The sequence below is a fragment of the Pelmatolapia mariae genome, linkage group LG22 (assembly GCF_036321145.2).
Source record: "Pelmatolapia mariae isolate MD_Pm_ZW linkage group LG22, Pm_UMD_F_2, whole genome shotgun sequence".
Lineage (NCBI taxonomy): Eukaryota > Metazoa > Chordata > Actinopteri > Cichliformes > Cichlidae > Pelmatolapia > Pelmatolapia mariae.
The window spans coordinates 10,975,371-10,998,131 of NC_086245.2; the positions used below are offsets into that span (position 1 = coordinate 10,975,371).

Consider the following 22,761-nt stretch of genomic DNA (forward strand, 5'->3'; position numbering starts at 1 on the left):
AATAAAAGGATTTAAATTAGATATAAAAGGGTGAAAATAAACATATCCGGGGTTTAAAGTGTGGACCGTGGTCCAGTGGTGGCCCTCTAAACCATTTAATGTGGTCTGAATGCAAGCCTGAATACACTTGATTCATTCTCAGTTTATATTATACTTTTAATTACAGTTAGAAATCCATTTTTAATCTGCTTTTCTTTATATAAATTTGAGCTGTTTCACTTGATAAAGCCTTCTACTGTATTTTGTTGTCTCTAATTAGTTAAATGCATTTCATGATTTAGTTTTTCCTCATTGAGATATTTATGTTGCCAAACTTTGCTGTTATTGAACTATTCTTTAAGCTTTTATATTTAAGGCTGTGTTTGGGGGTTTGGCTACTGTAACAGGAATTCTCAAACTTTTGGTGTAAATGAAGGATATTTTATATCTTTGCAGCGGCACAGAATGATCCAAGGATGTATTTCTCTTTAGCATTTTTGCCCAAAAAATAGAAAAAAGTATTTAAAAATTCAGCTGATGTCCAGAAAAGTAACCACTTCCTCAATACCGGTGAAAAACTAAAAACCGGGACAGTGAAGATAATTAACAACATGAACCACCGTCCTCTGAGCAGATAAACTCCTTTTTTTTAGCCTTTCTAAACACCATCTTTGAATATTTAGGGAGAGAAAAAAATGAGACGGAACAGACCAACATCGATCTGAAACTATTTTAGGCATTGTAGCAAAAGTTTACAAGGTTCATCTACTTCTCTTTTTTTTCTTTGTGCCCCTCTTTAAAAAAAACAAACCCAAACTTTATCTACTGTTCAGACCTTGATGTAGACTGGATTGGTTAAATTTAAGTCCTCTTATGGAAATTTATAGCCAACAAACTTCATAACTATTTTATACAAATGCACGAAATTGAGTTTGGATGAGAATACTTCTCTTTAAAATTTGAAATGAAAATCTCAGGGTGTATATATCAAACTGAAGCAATCTTCTCTAATTTCAAGTGAAATTGTAGTTTATCATTTATTTGTACGTGAGGTTGTGAAGTCAGTTTTTCTTTGTTGTTAACCCTTCTTCTGATTACAAACTGAACACTTAATTTTGAAAGCTCATTGACTGGTTTGGTGTTAACAGAGAGACCAGTCAGAGTGGCTGCTCTGGTATAACCTTTGTTATATCATCTTAAATGGATTCAGATTCAGGGGAAGTTGTGTTTTTGTGCTAGCTTTGAAATACCTCCTCACGTGATCAATCAGGACACCTGTAAAATGTAACCTGACTGATAATTAATGTTTAATCTCTTCCTGACAGGTAAATCAAAATGTGGCAGCTCATATTTAACAAACCACACACCATTATTACCTACAGGGCTCACTAGCAAACAATTTCAGCTTGTTCAAAGGTAAATATCGTTTAACAGATGTGTGCGGCGATACATTTACCGACATACATAATTAAATCAGTGAATAATGTTTAAGTGAGTGAAATCTCAGCAGAGGATTGGAAATCAGCTTGTGCTGCAGCTCAGATTGTGTACACACGCCTGAGATTAACACACTATAACTGGCTGAGCACATTTAACATCTGCCAAGTTAAGCTGTTAAAATAAAAATATATACTGGAGATATGAACACAAGTGTGCAGATAAAGGAAAGGTTTCTTTGTTTGGCAGTAAGAGAAGATTATTTAAAAAGATATTCCAGACTACTTTTAATGTGTTTGTATCCAGAAGAAACAATTACCGCAAAATAAGCATTTTTTAAAGGTTAATACCATTAATTTAAAAAAAAAAGAAAAGAAAAACTCAATGAAATATAGGACAGCGACAGACAAACAGTGCATGTTTGTGAAGGTTTATGAAAGAAGTGAATGTTTTGGATTTTATTGAGTGTCAGAATAGTTTGCTGTAACCCTGCAGATTGTTATTTGTTTCTTTTTTCTTTTGTTTTCTGGTATGTGGACTGTAACGTGGAAATAAAGGAGCAGTTTGTTGTTCGTATGTCTATGCTGGGTTCTTGTTCATTTCATTCTCTTAAACGTGAAGTTAAATTGATCATTGGTGGTCATCTGAACCCTATAATAATAGAATATGTCCTGTGTGTGTGTTTAATTCTTCTTAAAAGCTTGCAATTAGGGAAATAATAATAATAAAAACATAATTGTAACCATCCACTTTTGCTGCTGACCTTTTTCCCCTGCCCTGAAAGTCTTTTTGGGGGGGGGCGGGGGGGAGAAACAAGTGGGACAAACCGAGTGTTTGTGCGGGACAAAGTGGGACACATTAACAGTGGTGGGAGGAAGTCGCATCTATTTGATCTAAATGCAACTTTTGCAACTCTTTTGCTAAGTAAATGCATTAAAACTAAAAGGAAGCTGAGCTGCTTTCTAGCCTGGCAACAGTAATAGAGGATGCACCCAGATTGCCAAATTTATTTATTTATTTAACATTTTTAGCATTTTTTCTGTTCATAATATGTCTAACAACAAAAAAGATAACCCCTCTATTTCTCAGAAAATACTGTTGCATCATTTTCATCACGTTCAACAAAATCTGCAAAGCTTGTGACTTTTTGGTGCTTTAAAGGGCATGGTGCTAGGTGATAATAATAAAAAGCTTTCCCTTCACATGTTCTGGGTAAAAGCCAGACTTTACGTACGTCTTGCATAATCAGTGAAAATGTACGACATTGTCTCGAGATGTGAAAAAGTTGAACGAGGAATAAAAAAATGCTGTGCAGCACCACATAAAGCAGGACATGTGGTCACCCTTCACACAGCTTGTGTGATCGTACTACGTCTCGTTTGTGCTACACGTGTTTGTCTTTACCATAAATCTCACACAATCGTAAGAAAGCTGCTTTTCTCTTTACATGCGCACGCGTGTTTTAATACACGTGTACGAGCGTAAGCAAGTGTACATTACCCACATGCCCTCTCACTGAGTACAAGTGCAAAGTACACAGCCAGAAGGCTGTTCTCATTCAATGTGCAGATGAGCACACGAGAGAACGAGAAAGCACCACAGGGACAAAGAGCTTGTATCTCAACTGTGTGTCACTTTTTATTGGAACAGAAAAAGCAGGGAGGTCACTGGTACAAAAAAAAAAAAAAAAGAAAAAAAGAAGAGAGAACGAGAGAGAAGCGATTGTGATGGTGGGTAGTTTTGCAGTGCGGTCACTTGGCGCCGAGGGTGAGCTTCTCCAGGTCATGGATGCCCTCCTTGTCAATCAAACGGACGGTAAAGGAGGGGAGATTCAGGATGAAGCGTTTGTTGAGCTGTGAGAGGGAGAGAGAGCAGACACAGGAGGAAATTTAACAACAAAATAAGATGAAAGGATTTGGGATGAAGTTACAGAAAACCAAACTTTATCTAAAAGAAAAAAATAAATAGATGCAGAGAAGCAGGGTAAGAAAACAGGTGAAAAGTGACATAATTTACACTCCAGCTATTTTTACCTCTGTTATATTTAATAATCTATACATGCCACTGTTCAAAAAACTCAAATATCCCGCTGTTTGTATGATGTGAACCTATTAATCCGTCAAGACTGATCAAAGCTCCCAGGTTGCCATTACACGTGAAGCGAGCGTTTCGAAGCATTTCAGTAAAAGGTGTTAAGTGCATTTCCTCTTTTATTCTGATCTGTAGCCACAAAAATATGCAAAGCTTTAAATATGAATGTTTCTGCAAAGAGAGTTTTAAAATGAGGACGCTGCGTCACAGCTTCGAGCGTGGGCACCAAAACATGGGTTACCAGATCTAATCTAAACCTACGCAGATGTAATAATATGGTCAGAAGCCTCTTCTGTTGTTGAGTTATAGTGTAAATACAACACACAATATTTTCATCTCTTCTTCATTTATGGACGAGAACAAGTGCGGTCACATAAGACAGTTAGGAGGATTGTAATAAAATGATTCCCAACCAGTTTTTTACTATGTTTAATTTATTCATGCATAAAATATAACCCTCGAACAGATGTCCAGAAATTATAAGTAAATGCACTTCCCTAAGGAAAAAGACTTGACTCATAAATGTGCGACTCATAAAAGTCATCCCCAAAATATGACAGGCTAAACTGATAGTAAGCTTGTGGAATATTTGAATAGTTTCTTTTAAGTCAGTAGAGCAGGTCATCTACTGATCGGAAGGTTGGTGGTTCGATCCCTGGCTCTCCCTAGTCTGCATGCCAAATATCCTTGGGCTAGATATTAACCCTAAGTTGCTCTCCGATGCATCCATCAGAATATAAATGTGTGTGAATGTTAGTGAGAACTTAAAATTGTAGAACAAAGTGCTTGTTTAAATGGGTGAATGTGGCATGTTGTATTAAGCGCTTTGAGCACTCCAGGAGAGTAGAATAGCGCTATATAAGAATCAGTCCATTTATATCCTAAGATATCACCACCACAAGATTGGGATGGGCGGATAACCTGGAATCGTAATTCCAGGGGCAACACTTGGAGACCACCACAGAGGCAAAATAATCAATAATAAGTAAAACATAAACAACTCGCTCATATAAAAACTGGATTATGATAGTAAGAGTAATCAAAAGTAAGAACACATTATTTTTTAAGGTAATAGACAGGTGTTTCTGCTTTACCTTTGTGGAACAATATCGACATTTAAAAATAAATCTGTCTGTGATCATGTAAGAAATCTCAACCAATCAAATCAGGAGGCGGACAGAGCTTTTGCCTTCCCAGGTTACCGAGCTCGCTAAAATTGTGGACACTGGAACAACCGAAGTAACTAAAAATGTTTTCAGTGTTTTAAAAATGGCCAGCAGTGTGAGCTTTGGGACATCGGCACAGGGAGAAGGGGAAGTTGTCTAATGTTACTTTAAATGTTTTTCACACGGAAATTAGATCGGGACACTTTCCACAGCTGTCCTTTCTCAGGTGTAATCCACATCAGAGATATTACAGTCAACTCAAAAACATCTGTCCTTATATTCAGTCTTTTTCAACGCAAGCGGAGACAGCTACATGACTGTGAGTCAAGTGGTTGTACTGTAGTACTCCCACATCACTTAAATAATCACCAAAAACTAAGAGTGAAATAAGTAAAAACGTGAAATGAAACAAAAAACTAACACAAGTAAATCTACTCTGGAAACAAGAAAAATCTAAGAAATAACTTCACAAAACTATTATAGCTCTGACAGGAAATAGATGCTGTAAATACTGCGGAGGTACATGTATGACTATTAAATACCCGAGAGTATGTGTGGAACTGTCAGAAGTTAGTCTTGACAATATAAATATTTGAATGAATATCGGCTTTCATTTATGCGAATGAAAAAAAGAAACTGCTTCAACTCACTTCTTCAACACACTTCTTCAGCAGATCTACCGCTTCATCCCGACTCAGATCTAGAACAAAGAAAAAAGAAAATACAGTTTGTGGTGCATCATACAGGGGTCACAGGTTACTTTAACAAACGCTGGAATTAACATAAAAAGTTTGTGCTGTAAGACTGAGGAAAAAAAGTCATTTATCACCACCAGGAAAAAGTCGTTTATCACCACGCCTCGAGCCAATCTCCTGACCCGAATGTGAACAAACTCTATAACCTCTGCAGTGATTTCATCATCCTCTCCATTTCTCTGTCTCACAGGAACAATGAGAAGAAGAGAAAACAACAAGATACAAGGCGTCCGTATGCACTGACCTGGTCTGTAGTATCGGTCAAGAATGGAAAGAGTGAGGTAGGCTCCGTAGCCGTGGGCAGCGAAGGGGGCCTTGGCCAGGGAAGACAGGTAGTCCATGTAGTAGAGACCCGGGCCGTCTGTGTCATCATAGCCCGCCAGCAACAGGTTCACGTGGTATGGAGTCTGGAGACGCAGGAGGAGGAGGAGGCAGCCGAGGATTAATATTCAAGTTTATAACCGTGAACAAAACAAACTAAATGTGTTCAGTTTTAAACGCAACACCTCTAGAAACAGGTTCCTACGTGCGGTTTAGTTCAGAGCTGCAGGATCAGAAATGTCATAAATCAGTGCTCATGAACACCTGTAGGAAGACTTCACATCTACCCGTGTGCAGCTCAAAGTTGTCAGAAACCAATGCAGAGACTATAAGCTCAGTTACCTCTGTCAAGGACACTTTATGATTCGTTTAGACTGTCTGATTATTAAAAGATTTATGGGTAAGTCTGGAAGACAGATATGAGATATGATATCATATGATATGAGTTTTAATATTTCTATCATATTTGTTCCCCCTTTTTTAACTTTATTGCTTAAAATGCTTAAAACCAAAGCATCAAAAGGGCGATTGAGTGGTTACTGCGTTTAATCCTTGCTTTTATTGCTCATCCATCGAAATCCTCTGACAAGCCAACTGGATGCATTTATTCAGATACTGGAAAGCTGCTCCAGAAACACTGAAGACACGATACAAGTGTCTTAAGAGGCTTTCTGATATTTTTTCGAGGAGTGAAGTTTGGATCCACCAGCTGCAGGCCTCTACTCTCATCGGGCATCACATGAGGTACGATTTTCAAACACGGTGCTATGTTTATTGTCTCCATTTAAAAAGTTTACTTCTCTGCTCCAATTAGAGGTGCTAACACTTCCATAGATGATTTTACTCCAGGAGCCAGCTCACAAGATTAAGACGGCACTTGAAAAGTGCAACTTCTCTTTCTCAACTTATCCCAAATAAATTGCTCCTAATTATCGACTTTGATTTTTCCACTTAGCAGAGACGTGGCGTGCTGCACACAGCGGCAACATTAACAAAACATAAGCAGCAGTGTGACAGAGAGAGACACGCTAGGGGACGAGTCAGAGAGCGGGTGTGCAACGGAGGGAGCAGAAAAGGTGATAGTGGGTCACAGGACAGAGGAGGTGAGTGTTTTTGTGTGTTTAGGGGGGGAAAAAGGAATCAGGGTGTCATCGGCAGTGTGACATCTGCTGGGAGCCAGCGCCCCCCATCCCTACCCCCTCCCTCTGTCTTCATCCCTTCTTTCACTTGCCCCCCCCCCACTCCTCCGCCTCCTCCTCCTCTCTCTGCTGCCTTCACCCTGTGCCCTGGAGTAGCGCCAGGGCTCATTAAAAACTTCTAAAGTCGTTTCTCTTGCCCCTACCCCCCTCTCTCTTTTCAAATTACATCTTTTACGCTCCCAGCCTCGTCTCCCTTCTCTTCCTCCAAAACACCAACTTTCTATCTTCGCTGTTGCAAGCTCTTGTTTCTCATTTTCAAAAAAAAAAAAAAAAAAAAATCCCTTTAAACCAGGACTAATTTTTTTTTTGGAGGGGGTTAAAACAACTTGTGGCCTAAATTCTTGACTGAAGTAGAAGCAGAAGGGTGTCGCACAAGGAGGAAAATGGGGACTCTTAACGACAATAAGACTCGCATTACGCCAGGCACCTGCCCTGATGCTTTAATTCATGTCTGAGACGACCTGCTTGTTTCTGTGACTTGTGGGTTGGCGCTGTGTGTGCCATGAGGGCAACGATGATCGCTGCGCTCCCTGTGGGAGCAGGCTTTAATGTGGGTGTATTTTAACGATGGTTTCGAATGCACACACACACATACACACACTGAGAAAGAGAAATGGTGTTTGCAGGAGTGCACAATGAGCGTGAATCTCAGGATGAATATCTTAATGTGTGTGTGTTTACGTGTGTGTGTTTTAACTCCTATGTGAGCTTGCAAACGCCCCAGTGGCGTCACCCCCGCCCACCAGACAGCTGTCTCACTGGTTACATGTAACAATGATACAGTCTTGGCATCAAAATAACCTTCCCTTTCCCATGTCACCTCGGAGGGAACCAGGCACCTTGTTAACCCTACCACCTGAACTCACACCCCAGTTAATACGCAAACAATACACATCATATGTTTTAATCCTCCCTGCCGTGACTCCTGCTCACAGCCAAGCAAGGCGACTGTTGGGCCATGAGACAAAAGGCTTCACTCGTAACCCATGCCATCGCCTTAAGCAGACACAAACCTGCTATAGATGGAGGAACAGCTAGCCAAGAATTACTCCAACACTGCCCCTCCTTTCATAGCTCCAATGTGTAACTTTACAAATTTGGCTACTGAGTGACACAGTAACATGGAAACTGCACATTTTCATTTGCAGGACCAATTTAAGTGTGTGACCTACAGGCTAAAGCATGCACAAAAATTTCAAGAGGCAATAATTAAAAAAAAAACCAAACAAACCCTGTAAGTATCATCAGAGAGTATAAAAGACACATGTAGCTTTTAATTTTGAAAGTGAAAAGTAAACAAATGTGGATGTGCCTTAAACTTACATTCTATCTACTGGCCAGTAGGGGGCGACTCCTCTGACTGCAAAAACTTTTATTTATGTAAAAATCTGTGGTAAAACGGCTGTCCTGTGACCTCAGAGTTTAAGGGCTCAGCTGATAGTTTCAGGTCATACTGACTAAAACGTGAAGTTGATCTAACAGTCACATCTGTCCCTCGCTCTTTGAACACACTCAGCTCGAGGCTTCATCACGGACTTTACAAACTAATGGTTGATTGTACTGTAACTGTAGTCAAGGGATACGTTTTCGGGTTCCTGCTTGTAATCCGAGTTCTACTGACCAATCATGTTTGAGCGGTCTTTACCTGCTTTGAGGTAACGAGTCCATGTGTTTGCTGAACTTCAGTCTCAAAACCATGAGTATTTGTCATAGCAGATCATTAACTGGTCTTTAATTTGTGACGATTGAATCTGGTTAATTAGAATACATTTTAACATATGGAGCTAGTTCCCTCAAATGACTGTCATTTTTCACCTTTTCTACTTCTAATTCAGCCTTAGTCAACAAATGGGCTTAATCCATATCCGGAAATGCCACAGGCTATCTGCTAATTATAATTTTTAGTCTCTCGCTCAATGTTTTTTTGTTTTAAGAATTAATGTGTGTTCCTTAACAACAACGGCAAACAAACCATTAAAACAAAGTGCTTATATCCCTTATCTGCTATTTAAGGCGGCTGTTCAGGAAGTGGTAAAATATTGGGTGTTTTCCCCAAGTCAGGCCAAGTCAGCAGACTCGACAGCATGTTCCCCAATGTGTCCACCACCTTACTAAAAAAAATAAAATAATCAACAGCTCTAGTGTTTCTCAGTGAGCTTTAAAATGGTTTTTGCTCACATAGAACCAAGTGGGTACCAGCTGGCTATAACCTGAAGACAAATACGAAGAACAGCCTGGGCAGTGTTACGTTTCTCCAACCTGAGTGTATGCAATCAGTCACCACTCAAGACAATGTTTGCATTTCTACCAAAAGTGCTGCAGAGCACTTCAGAAGGTGTACTTCACTCTAAACAACACCAGGTCTAATAATCAGCCCGCAACAACCACACGAACACGACAGGTATCAATTTGATACCAAGTACATAGAGGGCCGGTATTACTGATAGGGAGGGGAGAACAGTGTGTCATGATTTATGAGATGAATCATCGTCAATTTTCAAATTCTGGACACACTTCAATCACCACTAAACCAATGTGATTTTTACTTTCCACGACTTATTAACCAACAAAGCACACCTTTCATATAAAGGTTCTTTAGCCTATAAATAAAATAGACGTGACAGTCAGCACAAAAAGGTTCAGACATTTTTTATAGTGCATGTTTCGTTTTGATACTATGAATATTGGGTAGATCTGCTCACTTGTAGTAAAAATAACTTCTGAAACACTCCTGGTGTGATTTGAAGATGATGGACCAAATTTGCGTTCGTCACACGGCCTAACAGAAACACCCTTTGTGAGTTCCCAGGGTTAGGGATCCAATATCTGACCCTAAACTTCCTAATCCTGTGGCAGTGGTTATTCACAAATGTAGAAACACTTAACTTTTTTTGACTGGTTGATATTGCTCTAGACACACAAACCAGGAAACTTCTGATAGCTTGCCTACAGATATCTGCATTTTTATGAATACTCCAAAGCCCTAATCTAGCTCTTTCTACCAATTTCCAGTCTTTGTGCGATTTAAACTTAGCAAACTATTTTTTGTAGGCAGGAGAGAGGCATCCGTCTTCTCGTCTAAACCATGAAGAAACTTCTCTGTAGTTGTGAACACAAATTAAGGTCAGGCTTCTAAAAAATCATCACAAAGTCATCCCTAAACACTCCTCTGCCACGTTCCAGCACTTCCCTTCCTGCCATCTCTCCCCCCCCTCCCTCCCTTCCCCTTATTTTTGCACCCTGCCCCGGGGCATGTTCTCTTTATTGGCATTTCTCCTCAATCTGCTGTATTAATTGTTCATCTGTGCAGGAGCAGGGGAGCCGCGTGCAATATGGTGCCAGTAATTATTTGTACCCACTGTGTGCCCATGCTTAAAAATATTTTACAAACCCATACGGGGTGAGCTGTAGATCACCACTGCACTGCAGCGATCTAACTGTTGCAGCAGTCTTATAGAAAATGGTAAAAAAAATTAACAGACTGAATGTCACCTACTTGAATGATATATCTGTTCAAATGGGACATTTAAGGTTCCTCATCAGCCTCAAAACAGCTTAATGCTGTATTTACAAACCTTTTGAGGTTCCCTCCATTAAATTAACCTCATGTCTTGGCCTGTTGTAGCTACCAATATCAAAGATCCCAACCTGCAGTGTCTTTATCCATGATTGAGGAATTTCCTTCTGTTTTGTCCTGGGACTAAAAACATGTTCCACCTTAACTTAGTTTGCTTTTGTTTCTATAAAGCTGCCTTTTGTTTCTATAAAGCAATAGATCAACCATGATATTTCCTTATAACTTTATAATTTTAGTCACTTTTACTGCAAACAAAAATGGGAAAATTCTTATTTACAAAAGATCTGAACAGCCGGGATCACACACGGCTGTAAATATTAAAAGCAATCTAGAAACTATTTAAGCTAAATCTCACCAAGCCTGACTCTCCTTTACATTCATTAATTGTGACACGCCAAAACGCAGAAACCGAAATCAGTGAGTGACATCACTGTGTCCACGTCCATCCAGAACAATCCTGGTGATTAATCTGTGATTGATACACAGCATCAAAACAGGATGACAAAAGTGAGTATAAACTGCTGATAAAAGGCACAAGTGGACTGTAAACCACTCCTACATTCCTCATACCAAAGCAGAGCCATCGGATCCTCTCACTGTGTCAGACGGTCAGGTTTTTCCTTTACTTTGTGACCTGTCCGTACATCACAGCACATAAAGAGGAACAGCAAAACAAACAGAGGCAAAGCATTCACCCCTGGATCTTTGCTCTACGGTGAGTTTCACACATATCATTACTAATATGCATGCAGCAGACCGAGGCCTCAGGTGATTATGCTGCTTTCCCCCCTCCTTTGTCTCCTCTCTATAGCTTGAGTGAACGCAGTACTCCAGAGGTTACCAGGGTTGTTTTTTTTCTATGCAACGGGTTGGTAAGCACATAGTCGTATATGAGCAGGGTTTCACTGTCTCTGCGCCGACATGCTCTGCTGACTTTAGCTAACTACACCTCCCGGAGGTCTGCGGCCACTGGGGAATGACATCTTTCAGACTCAAGGACTCATCTGTAATTTATCCTGCAGGAATAAAGCCATGTGAATTAACAATATACCACTGATTAATTTATCAGCCACTGGTTTTTAACCTAGGGCTCTGGACATGGAAGTGGGATCACAAATTTTTTAGGAGGGTAAAAAGATAATTTAAGGATGGCATAACGAGAAAAAAAATAGCTATACATGATTTAATCATATTAATTAAAATATATTTCAACATATGCAGCATATTCCCTTGGACTCCTGGCATTTTTCACCTTAATCTACATCTAATTTAGATTTAGTCAACAAATGGGCTCTCAAACCATATATGAGAAATTGGCCTGTAGGATCAAAATAATGTCTATCTTCATATGGTTTTGTGGTCGTTAATGACCAAACATTAGAGAGACACAACTGGTCATCTGTCGGTACTCAGTTAACACATTAGTCAAGTTTTACCACCAAAAATCAAAGCGAAAATACCAGATTAACAATCCTGACTAATAATTATAGTGGGCAGAAATGTCAGCCAAATTTACTGAAGGAAAAATCTGTTTATTTCGTTTTATTTTTTCAGGTAAATGATCCCAAATTCACTGATTTCAGATAGTCAAATGATATTCAAATTTCCTTTTCTTTCTTAATAACCTGAATCATTTGTTTATACCTATACCACTGTGAAACTTGACCTTTCCTCTGTATATCACTGTTGATATTTTTGTTCATCTTAAAAAAAAAAAAAAAAAAAAAAAAAAAAAAAAAAAGCAGATTAAACAGAAAAATTGTTTACAAATAATCAATGACTTGAAGTCTTGACATAAATGCTGCATTAATTGCGTTGCTCAGATTTATTTTAGGTAGCAATTACTGACCCAAAAATAAACTTCAGGGCCAACACAGAATGGCAATATGTATCATAACATCCACCCAGTAGACTGTTCAAGACTTCAGCCAAGGATCTCTTTCTCAGTTTCACTCTCAAAAAGACACGACACATTAGTTATTCTACATATACAAGATGTTCTGCGGGGGGATGGAGGGGTGGGTAGCGGCACAAAAAAACTTGTTTATACAACATAATTTGCAAATGTCCGTGTACTCTGGAGGTTGATGAATGTGAGGAGAGCATAGCTGGAGGAAGGTGTGGGATGCAGAAGAGAAAGTGCTATTGCTTCAGTTTCTGAGCACTCCTGAGAACGCAGCATTACTAAATCCTGCACTCATAAAGCCAAATTCATATCCGTGAGGCACAAAAATAACGATACACTTGCAGCTTATGGCAAGGCATGAATATAAATGTTATCCCACAACATGCACAACCTTGACTGAATAAAACCATCTCGATCCTATAGGTCCCTCTGTGTGCATGTATATTGTATTTTGTGAGTATGTTGACTCCTACTCCTTCTCGCACTCCAGTCAGTGTGCTGTTGTCTTCTGGGTTTAGCTGTTTCCCTCGAGACCTCCACTTCTTCTACTCCTCCTGCTGCTGCTCCTCTGCCCCTATCCCCCGTTCGATGTGTCCCACATTCCCTTCTCTGCCACACTAATTGTTTTTTGTAATTATTTTCACCCTCCTGCTATTGTGACAGGCAGCGGCTACACTACTCTTAACAAATTACTGCATGAGATGCATCGAGGACCATACAGATGTCTTCAGTAGACAGTTTAAAAAAACAAAAGAAAAAAGAAAAAGAACGAAACTGTGCATGTGTACTGCAGGTTAAAACAAATTAAATCATTAGTTTTTAGACTAGTTTGAACTTTAAAGCAACTGTTCAAACTAAATATCCAAATGTTATGCAGTTCTAGTTCCAGCTACTCAAGTATAATGCTTTGGTTTCATAGGAAAATTCACATTATAAGCTAAATGCATAAAACAAAGATTCAGACATTGCAATCTCTGCAGAAAAATAAAATGTAATCTGACTCAATTCAATTTTATTTATATAGCGCCAAATCACAAAAACTTTTGCCCCATAGTGCTTTATATTACAAGGTAGGGACCCTACAAAACACATTTTGGCAACAAAGGGAGGAAACACTCCATTTTAACAGGAAGAAACCTTCAGCATCTCCTCTTACTGTACAGAAGCTAAAAGAACTTGACACATAGATTAAAACATTTTCAGGAAAGGTATTGCAATTCACATGTTATTGTAATATGTGAAGTACAGAAAGAAAGTGAAAAGTTTTGCTGTTATCATTTGGCTGTATTGCAAAAACAAAGGAGAATTAAACTCCAACGAGAAGTCCACGACTCTCATCACATCACAAACAGTCATCTCCAGGACAAATAAAATCTGACAACACTGAAAATAAATATGAGCAGTTTGGCTGAAGACCCAACTGTAAATGAAACGGTACTTGTATAGCGCTTTTCTACTCCATATGAGCACTCAAAACACCTCATTCAGCCATTCATACCCACACTTTCTCTGCCTAAGCACTTTTATAACATTCACAGACCAATGGCTGGGAAAACTCGGTTCAGTTTCTTGCCAACATGCAGATTAAAGACTCCAGGTATCGAACCACCAACCTTTTACGTGACCTTCTCTACCTCCTCCTACCTACAGCAGGCTATAGTTCGATTAAGTTCTGATCAATACTGTAGGAGTGATTCTTGTGAACTATGGAAGGACAGGCGAACGGCATGAGCTCATCTGTACTTTGGTTGAATGGGCTACAAATGAACAACCATGAATAAAATCTCAATGAGATAATAGCATGTTTTTAGAAAAACAAAACTCGATAAAGACAAATGATTTTGTTTCTGTAAAATCAAAAAAGTCGCAGTAACTCGTGAGAGCAATGTGTGACCTTATCTGATGAGCACCTATTAATTTGCCTGTCATTTCTGACTTTCTGAGAACAAAAATGTAAAGTATGCTCAAGAATATGTTACTTTATTTATAAAACTTTTTAGCTGTGACTAAAACTTCTTTAGGGGGATGTCAGAAATTCCCCTTTGGAGAGAGAGAAAAAAAATATCACATTTTATAAATCCAAACATATTTCTGTGAAGAGTTAGAGAAGTTTCCACGCATCAAGTATCGAAACAGACATTTTTTGGTTTCATGATTTCCCGATCAGGACACTATTTTAACTTTAGGCCAAAGTCTGTAACATTGATGAGTTAAACCCTTTGGCATATTTTGTTCTTGTCAAAAAGTTTTCCTACATCTGTATTAAGGCTTTAAGGACAGGGAAGGCTGTGTGCACGATAGACTGTAAAGCTCTTAAGGCCAATCAGAGAGATGTTTGTCAACTTCTTAAAATGAGAAATAAAGGCCCCCCCCCAACACAAAAGTAAGAGTGTGGGATGCTGCCCTCACAGTTAGTTAAACTAATTATTCTTGACTTAATAATGAACAAGCAGGATTATTATGGTTAGTGTTAATATTTAGTTTTGGCTATGTGCAGAATAAAATTTCAGTTAACAGAACTAAAAATAAAACTAGAAAACCAGAACTAACTGACATCATATTGTATATGCAAAAAAAATACATAAAAATAAAAATATAAACCTTAAATAAATAAAAAAAAAAGGGTAGGAAACGTATTTTGTTTTAGTCAATTTGGTATCACAACCTGCATGATGAAGATCTGGTGCATATGGGGAAATTATGATTCGGTTGTGGTAACGTGTAGACCGTTCGTCTACCTTTAGAGTGTCTGTTGTCAAGATGGGGGGCCATGCCAAAACACAACCAATCTGTGGGGTAGTCATGCTTGTGCTGTTGTTGGTCCATCACCCAGCCACAGAGAAGATATGATGTACGAAATCCCCTCACTATGATCAAGCACTTGGTGACAGTGAGAAGGAAAAAAACCCTTTTAACAGGAAGAAACCTCCAACAGAATCAGGCTCGGGGGGGGTCAACCATATTCCACAACTGGTTTAAGTTGTGAAGTGAAAAGAAGTGAAACCAGGTGCTAGACTGCTGAACAGCTTTAAGCTTAGGTCAGCTGGAGACCTGATGGCTCAGCAGTCATTCCTCTTATATTTCTTTGAAGTCTGCATAGTTGGTGCACTGTAATGTAAATTTTCTGCACATGAGTCTGTGCAGTCAAGAAAAAAAAAAGGCAGACAAATGGATGTTGGAGGGACATTTGCAAAAACTGACTGATGAAATTTATGTCACTGGAACCCAAATGGACCTTAGTGCACTTGCATTAAGTATTGCCCTGTAATCCCCGCTTTACTCACCAGGCTATCAGGAGGCTGAACTCTGGATGTGTACAACATTATATATGGCCTGAAGTGCCACACATGTCACTGGAATTTAAAATTGAACTTGATAATTGAAGAATGTGAAAAGATAAACTGACTACAGAAGAAAGTGATAAATAGTTTCTCAGGACTCTTAAAAACACATGCAATCTTTCTACAGACTGCATTTAACCCTGACTGAGCTCAAGTGTTCATTCTTCCAATAGCTTGCACTGTGCATGAACAGTCTACAGAGGCATCAAAGCATAGCACAGCGGATACATACAGCATGCACGAAGAATGAGAGTCAGTACCAAAAGCAGATCACTTTCTATGAGAAAGAGCCACTAAACTACTCGGCTAGTCTTTTTTAAAATATTTTAGCTACTAGCAAATTAGTCACCAGGGACATTTTTAACACAAAGACAAATAAAATGGTTAATTAATATTAAAGTGTTAAGGTACTGAAAAAAAACCCCAGCTCTATATATTGCAATATAACATCTGCATGAATTACACAGATAAAGTAGCAGTAATTTGAGTGTTTGGAAACCTCAGGTTTGGCTGTCTTGTTGTGTAAAAGATGTAATACAACACTAAAGGTCAAAACCAGAGTTTTTTGATAAGACATTCAGCAGATCTGCGTAGTGAGGGTGAGAGACAGGCCTGCAGGCTCAGGTGTTACAGGAAATCTCAGAGGGAGAACCCTCAGTCACCTTTCACAACAAGCTGACAAATGTACCTGGCTCTGTCAAAATGGATCTGCTGATTTAACATGAGTGTCTCAAGCTGACAATGATACAAACACATGTGCCAACTCAGGTGGGAGTTCATTCCCACCTGAGCTCCTCGGTAATACCACCTCTTCAGCACCACCACAGCGCTGCCGTGTCATCAGCACACTTAGGGCTTCTGTTACTATGTTTTCATTTTCATTTTGAGCAAAGAAAATGAATTTCAAGTAGAAACTAAAATACATTTTTAAATTGGATGAGTAAACCTACCTTATATGGTTAGTCTTACTTGAATTAGTTGGTGATTTTATCATTTGTTCCCTTAAGCCAAATGAGATTGCAAATACTGGCAGAAGAGTGTAATTAATTTAAAATAGAAATTAAAATATTTATAGGTATGTTCATTCATTACTCCAGGATGAATATGCTTAATTCAGACAGTGACCACTGGAACTTGGGATTAATTAGCTACTGTTTTGTTAACAGACAAAATATACAAGGATACTAGTGTTGAGATGATTTGAAAATGGGCAAAAGGGTAGAAGTATACTTGAAGCAAAAAGTAAAATATGGAGGAAGACAGAGAGTCCAAGGCAGAACAAATGCATCTTTGCAAGATGACATATCTGTGGGGAAACTAAGCGAGCTCAGGTTGCTTTCTGTTAGACATGATAGTCATTTGGGCTCGATCACATCTGAAACTAGTGACGAAAAAATGTTTAGCAAAAACACCAAATATGATATATCATGCATTATTTTGCTGATTTCTTTATTTTGTTTTATCTGCGCTCATTTTTGAAACCTTAAACCCTTACACCAATTATGATTTTACTCATTTAGGCAAAACTTAATGGACTTGTGGAGACTCACCTGCAAATGATCAGTTACAATGATCAAACTCTGAATAAGCAGAGTGGAGAAAATTTTTCATTTACAAAAGATATCACTTCTTTATGTCTGAATAGTGTGTATGAGGCACCTGAAGTCAAACAATTATGCTGGTTATGATTGTAGTCTCTGCTCTCTAGTCTCAACAGACCACATTTTCCCCAGGGCAAGAGAAAACAGCTCTCACAAAACACAGGTTACGACCACTGCTTTACATCAAGCTCGTGGCTGTGACAGTTAAAAAAAATAGCAATTAGGTGAGGCCACATTCAACAGGGACAAATAATTTTTACAATATCAAACATATAATAATAATAAAAAAAAACGTGTGGAGACACAAGGTAAAGTTGAATATTTTTTTCTTCACTTTGTTAAGTGTTTTTTAATCTTTTTTCTATCCAAACTTATGAACTCGTTCGTGAATTTTATTTTTCTAAGGATCTCTTTTTTCACAAGTCTAAACTGGCACATTAATGGACCCAAAATAGAGAGTGGGGTCCTGATGGTGTGGCATATACTGCTGGAAACTCAACACTTTCCTCCACAGATAAACATCAAGATGTTGACTTAGTCAACTCAGTGATTAAAAATGTTTAGCTTCCTTTGACATTTAGGTAATATATTAACTGATCTGTACATTTAAGAAAAAATATCTTCCTAAAGTATTAATTATAACAAACAACTATTAAGTGGATGGACAAGGAACCACAAACTAAAGAAGAATGATTGGTCACTGCAAAAGAAATACAATTAACTAAAACCGACTAAACAAAAACAAAGAAAGACACGAGAATATTATGATCAAATCTGATTCTAATGATATAATTTGGATTCAAGCGCAACCCTATTGTTTTCAGCATTGAATGACTATATCAGGTAATCTTCACTGTGCCAACAAATTAACAACTCAGACAAAGTTTTACTTGGCGAAATAACGAATACACCTATAATTTCAAGCTAATTCTTATATTAAAAGACAATGCTTGAAGCCATTCTTCTTCAATTAAAAAAAAGAAAAAAAGCACACAGTAAAATGGACTGTAGTATTTGGGGATGTACAGATCATCTCCATTCCACTCAAAGCCAATGTTGATGTGTAAAATATAAATCTGTCAAAAGTTTGTTCTTACTTATCTGGTTTCTGTTATGTGCTACCTCCAAACTTCTTCAGTGCGAGAGAAATAAAGAAACCTTCATTATAACAAAACAATAAAAAAATAACTTAAATACTTTACAGTTTTCCAACTCTTTACCACACTGTCTTCGATTAGCTGGTGCAAAAATTAATGAGACACAAAAATTAAAATAAAATTGATCACTTTGACTTTATATCCGTGTAGCCTTACTATATTATTCTTTTTTTTAAATAAATATATCAGGACATTTACCCTGCTCCGAAGATAGTCTGCCAGGTTCTTTCGCGTGAAGTTTGCTGCTGCTGCTGGACTGAGCTCATAACCTAAGAAAAAGAAGGCACAAAGCTTTGGATATAAATGTTTTTAGCAAGCAAACTGGTTTCCCCAAAACATTTTAGAGTTAAACTTAAGGACCAGCAGCATCACAATGATCATGTCTGAGGTCCTTACCGTTCCTCATTTTGTAGAGCTGCACATTCTTCTGGATGTACTCTGCAAACTGCACTGTGTCTCCAGCTTCTCCTACACACAGCAGCAAAATCTTCTCACTGAGCTTGAACATCTTGTCATAGTCTGAAAAAATATAAGGAAGAACAAAAATTCATTAGTCTGTTCCTAAATTGTCTCATAGTTTGTAGTCAAACCTTTATACACATACTAATCATGACCATGGTAACTTTGGGCTATTGATGATTTCTTTGAACTGTTCTTTTTCCAGCGTAAAAAAGATTTGACTGACACCACTATTTGGATTGACAAATACTCAGAACAATGAAAAAGCCCAAGAAACTGTAGATTTACACAAGTTAGGAAGATCTCTTGCAGCCATCTCAGAACAAATACAGATTCCAAGATCATCAGTTCAAACAAATGAATGCAAGTACAAGTTGTACGGATGTGTCACCACTTTGCAAACACCTGGGGGAAGACCCAAACTGTCACTTTCAGATGAGAGGAAACTGATTAGGCTGTTCAGGAACAACCCAGGAACCACCAAGCCTCAAGCCAACCTTGAACTTAAAACTGCTGGTGGCACAATGCACAGCGAAGGGTGTTTGCATCGCCATGGACTGAGAGGGCCACCAGGAAAGGAGCCCGTGCTCCAAAATTGCTGACCACATGGACAAGACAACATGGACCACTCAACGATCAAAGTATTACGGCCAGACAAGACAATAACTGAAGTATATGGCCACAATGACAAGATGTTGTTTGGAGGAGTAAAGGTGAGGCTTTCAGATGTAAAAACACTGCATGACCTTTTAAGCCTGGTGGTAGCATCATGCTCTGGGGCAGTTTGCTGGCAGTGGTGCTGGTACTTTAAACAAAGTGCACAGAATAATGATGAAGGACTACCTCCAAATTCTTCAACCTCACCCCAATTTAACAGCTTGCAGGTTGAAGCATCAAGAAGTGTGGTCAAAAACCCAGTCAGAACTATGCCAGAAGTCTGTTGATGGCTTCCAAAAGTATATGATCAAGGTACAACTTGCTAAGGGAACCAAATACGAAATAAATTCAAACTTGTTCTCCCAACTCTCATTTTTATATTCATTAAAGATATATGGTGTACAATCATTTCACCCTGCAAAAAGAACAGATCAAACAAATCATTAATAGGCTAAAAATATCCATGGTGAGTGTAAGTAAACTTCCATTTCCACAGTGATACAGTGACTTTCACTTTCGTTGTCAGTAACCTTCTTATGGCAACTCATGCTAAGGTTGCCAACTTTAGTTACGAATGAAATGTAGAGTTGATCTATTAGCTAGGAAAAGGTTATGATAATGCTGAGAAAAAACATCAAACTGCGATAGAAGATATTATTTGCTACTTCACTGTTAGCTTTGTTAGCTCTAGTCACATTCACAGTGTGTAGTTACATGTAAATATTTAGCAAAAAGAATACAAAATTGGTTCAAGTAGGACTTATTAGAAGCAGAAAGCCGGTTTAATGCATTTAGAGACTCTAAAATGTAGCTATGTTAGCAAGTCTGTCTAAAATAACCGGCTATGCGGCTAACGCTACAAGCTAACGCGTTGTCATACCGTGTTTCATCTGAATGATGCTGCTTGCTGCAACATTATCAGCGGCGACGAGGACAAAATCCGGTCCCTGTATCCCGATTAAATATTCCATTCTGTTGAACTGATACAAGTTGGAGTATTTATATAGAACAGATTAAATTATGAGCAGTCTCTTAGCCTCGCCTGTATGGATTACACAGCAAAAGTTTGTGATAGCCGGCGCACAGTGTTTACGTCACAGCAAAGGAAGCTCGTATTTTCCACGCGACGCGGGCGGGCAATTTGAACGTTCGCTGTTGTTGTGTGCCCCGTGTTGGTTGAGTTACAGTCTGATCTGCTGTAAGAGGGGGGAAATATCTGTAGTTTCTTCAGGAGACTGTTGGGATGAAAGAAGGAACTCCTCGGAGCATAATGACGGACTCTAATAGCATTGACAGCTCGCAGCGGAGACGCTCCCCGCGGCTGAGCTCTCCGCAAGCTCAAAGTGACAACAAAATGGCGCTGCCGTCTCTCGCTGTTAAACGCTCAATCACTGTGAGAAAAATAGCGCCCAGAAAAACAGTCGCGTTATCGGAACAGAACAAGGAGAACACGCCGAGGCCGTCCAGCTCTGAGGGCATCCAGCAGAAAAAGCCGAAGGTCTCCACGCCCGGTCCCGTCCCGGGCCGAGAGAGCAGCTCTTCCTCGGCTAAGAAGAAAAAGGCCGCTATGCCTTCACCGATCCTCCCATCACCGCCGCCCGCTTGTCATCCCCCGCAGATGGATCCAGAGGACGCGGTGTGGTCGCAGAAGGTACGCCGATCTTACAGCAGGCTCAGCGAGAAGTCTTTCAACAGCCCCGAGTCTCGTGAGACTTTATTCGGCTTTGAGAAGCTGAAAACCCCAGAGGTCCGGAGAGCCGGGGTGTCCAAGTTTGGCCTGGAGGTTTCTGCAGGATCCTTTACAGGACTTAACTCATTCACGTCTTTGCTTGAGGCTGATGACTGCGGTGGTTCAGCTTTCCCCGAGCCGGACCCAGACATCCCCGGAGTGGCCGTGGTGAAGGAGAGGAGGAAGAAGAAGAAGAAGGTCCAGCAGATAGACACCACGGAACTGGACGCTCTGGCTGCAAAGATGAATGCAGAGTTTGAGCAGGCTGAGGAGTTTGAACTGGTCGTGGAGTAAATATTCAAGGGAAAAAGAAAGACTTGGGCAGCATGCTTGTGTTTGTCACAGGCATGCATACAAACACTGACTCTGGGAGGACTCTGCTGAAAATGTGCTTTTCTTACTCAAAACATTCAAGTTTTATCTGTTTCTATTTGTTGTTATTGTAAAGTTTGATCATTTTGGAGTTTGCTGTGTTTATTTGTTCCTGTAAATGCTCTTAATGTGATTGCTAGTCATTTTGTGGATGCTTACAGACAGGATAGTTTTTGATGTTATAATGGCCCTATAGTTACATAAACAAGACCAAAATTAAAATGTTTAGATACATTCACCTGTAGCATAATCAGTCAGGATGCACAAATATATCAGGGTTGTTGACTGGTGCTAGTATTTTTTCAAATAAGGTGCCTTTCACTGATTTTTATCTGGTGTGTGACCATCGCTTTTACTCTGGTGGGATGTTAAAGGCTTTTAAGACAGTTGTGTTCTTATTATAATCTTATTATGAATATTTCATTATCTCCCCTGGCATAAGGGTTGAATAAATAAGAATAAAACGAAGACAAAAAGAATCTTGTGTCACCCTGGAAGCATAATACGGTGGGAGTTGTAGCCTTCAAAGGGGCAGTTTTCTACCCTGTAGAGTACATTTTGTTTCTCTTAATGTTTTTAATAGAGGCTGAAAACAAAATATTTTGGTATTATTCTCTATATCTAAAACCAGGATATTTTCTCTTTTATAGAGTGTTTGAATCCACATTTATTGACACAAATGTTCTATAGCAGTTGCCAATACTCTTGTCCTGAACTGTTTTCTTATGTGTCTTTTCTTGGAAATTTTCATGTAAATAAATGCTAATGCCAGATCTGACGTCTGAGTCAAAGTATAGTGTTTTATCCTTTATTTTCCCCAAATTACACACAATATCTTAATTTATAAAACAAAAGAAGAAATAAAAAAATAACAAAGACGACCATCACAGACTGGCAACATTATAAATGGTATTTTCATCTTATTCCAGCTGTAAAATGAATATTATACACAAATCTGTTTATTTAATCTGTCACTAGTATTTTGAGTTTTGAAATGTGTACTGAGTTATTGCC

At 38.9% G+C, this 22,761-nt stretch overlaps 2 protein-coding genes across 2 annotated transcripts; one reads left to right on the top strand and one right to left on the bottom strand.

Annotated features, from left to right (window-relative positions):
• Positions 1–3,029: 3,029 nt before the first annotated feature.
• Positions 3,030–20,734, bottom strand: psmb2 (proteasome 20S subunit beta 2). Its single transcript, XM_065471829.1, has 6 exons — positions 20,527–20,734; positions 18,927–19,049; positions 18,729–18,799; positions 5,673–5,835; positions 5,324–5,373; positions 3,030–3,269 (listed from the first exon to the last, which is right to left on the bottom strand). The coding sequence occupies exons 1-6, from the start codon at positions 20,615–20,617 to the stop codon at positions 3,168–3,170; spliced, it is 600 nt and encodes a 199-aa protein (XP_065327901.1). The 5' UTR covers positions 20,618–20,734; the 3' UTR covers positions 3,030–3,167.
• Positions 20,735–20,814: 80 nt separating this feature from the next.
• cdca5 (cell division cycle associated 5) lies at positions 20,815–22,456 on the top strand. Its single transcript, XM_065470561.1, has one exon. The coding sequence runs from the start codon at positions 20,890–20,892 to the stop codon at positions 21,667–21,669; it is 780 nt and encodes a 259-aa protein (XP_065326633.1). The 5' UTR covers positions 20,815–20,889; the 3' UTR covers positions 21,670–22,456.
• The last annotated feature ends 305 nt before the right edge of the window (positions 22,457–22,761 follow it).

Excerpts from the sequence above, each read along its gene's own strand:
- psmb2 (XM_065471829.1), bottom strand. The coding sequence starts at position 20,617 with ATGGAATATTTAATCGGGATACAGGGACCGGATTTTGTCCTCGTCGCC. Across the intron at positions 19,050-20,526 it reads CATCATTCAGATGAAACACG|ACTATGACAAGATGTTCAAG; the intron begins GTATGACAACGC and ends ATATTTTTTCAG. Across the intron at positions 5,836-18,728 it reads CAGACTATCTTCGGAGCAGG|ACTCCATACCACGTGAACCT; the intron begins GTAAATGTCCTG and ends CTGCGTCTCCAG.
- cdca5 (XM_065470561.1), top strand. The coding sequence starts at position 20,890 with ATGAAAGAAGGAACTCCTCGGAGCATAATGACGGACTCTAATAGCATT.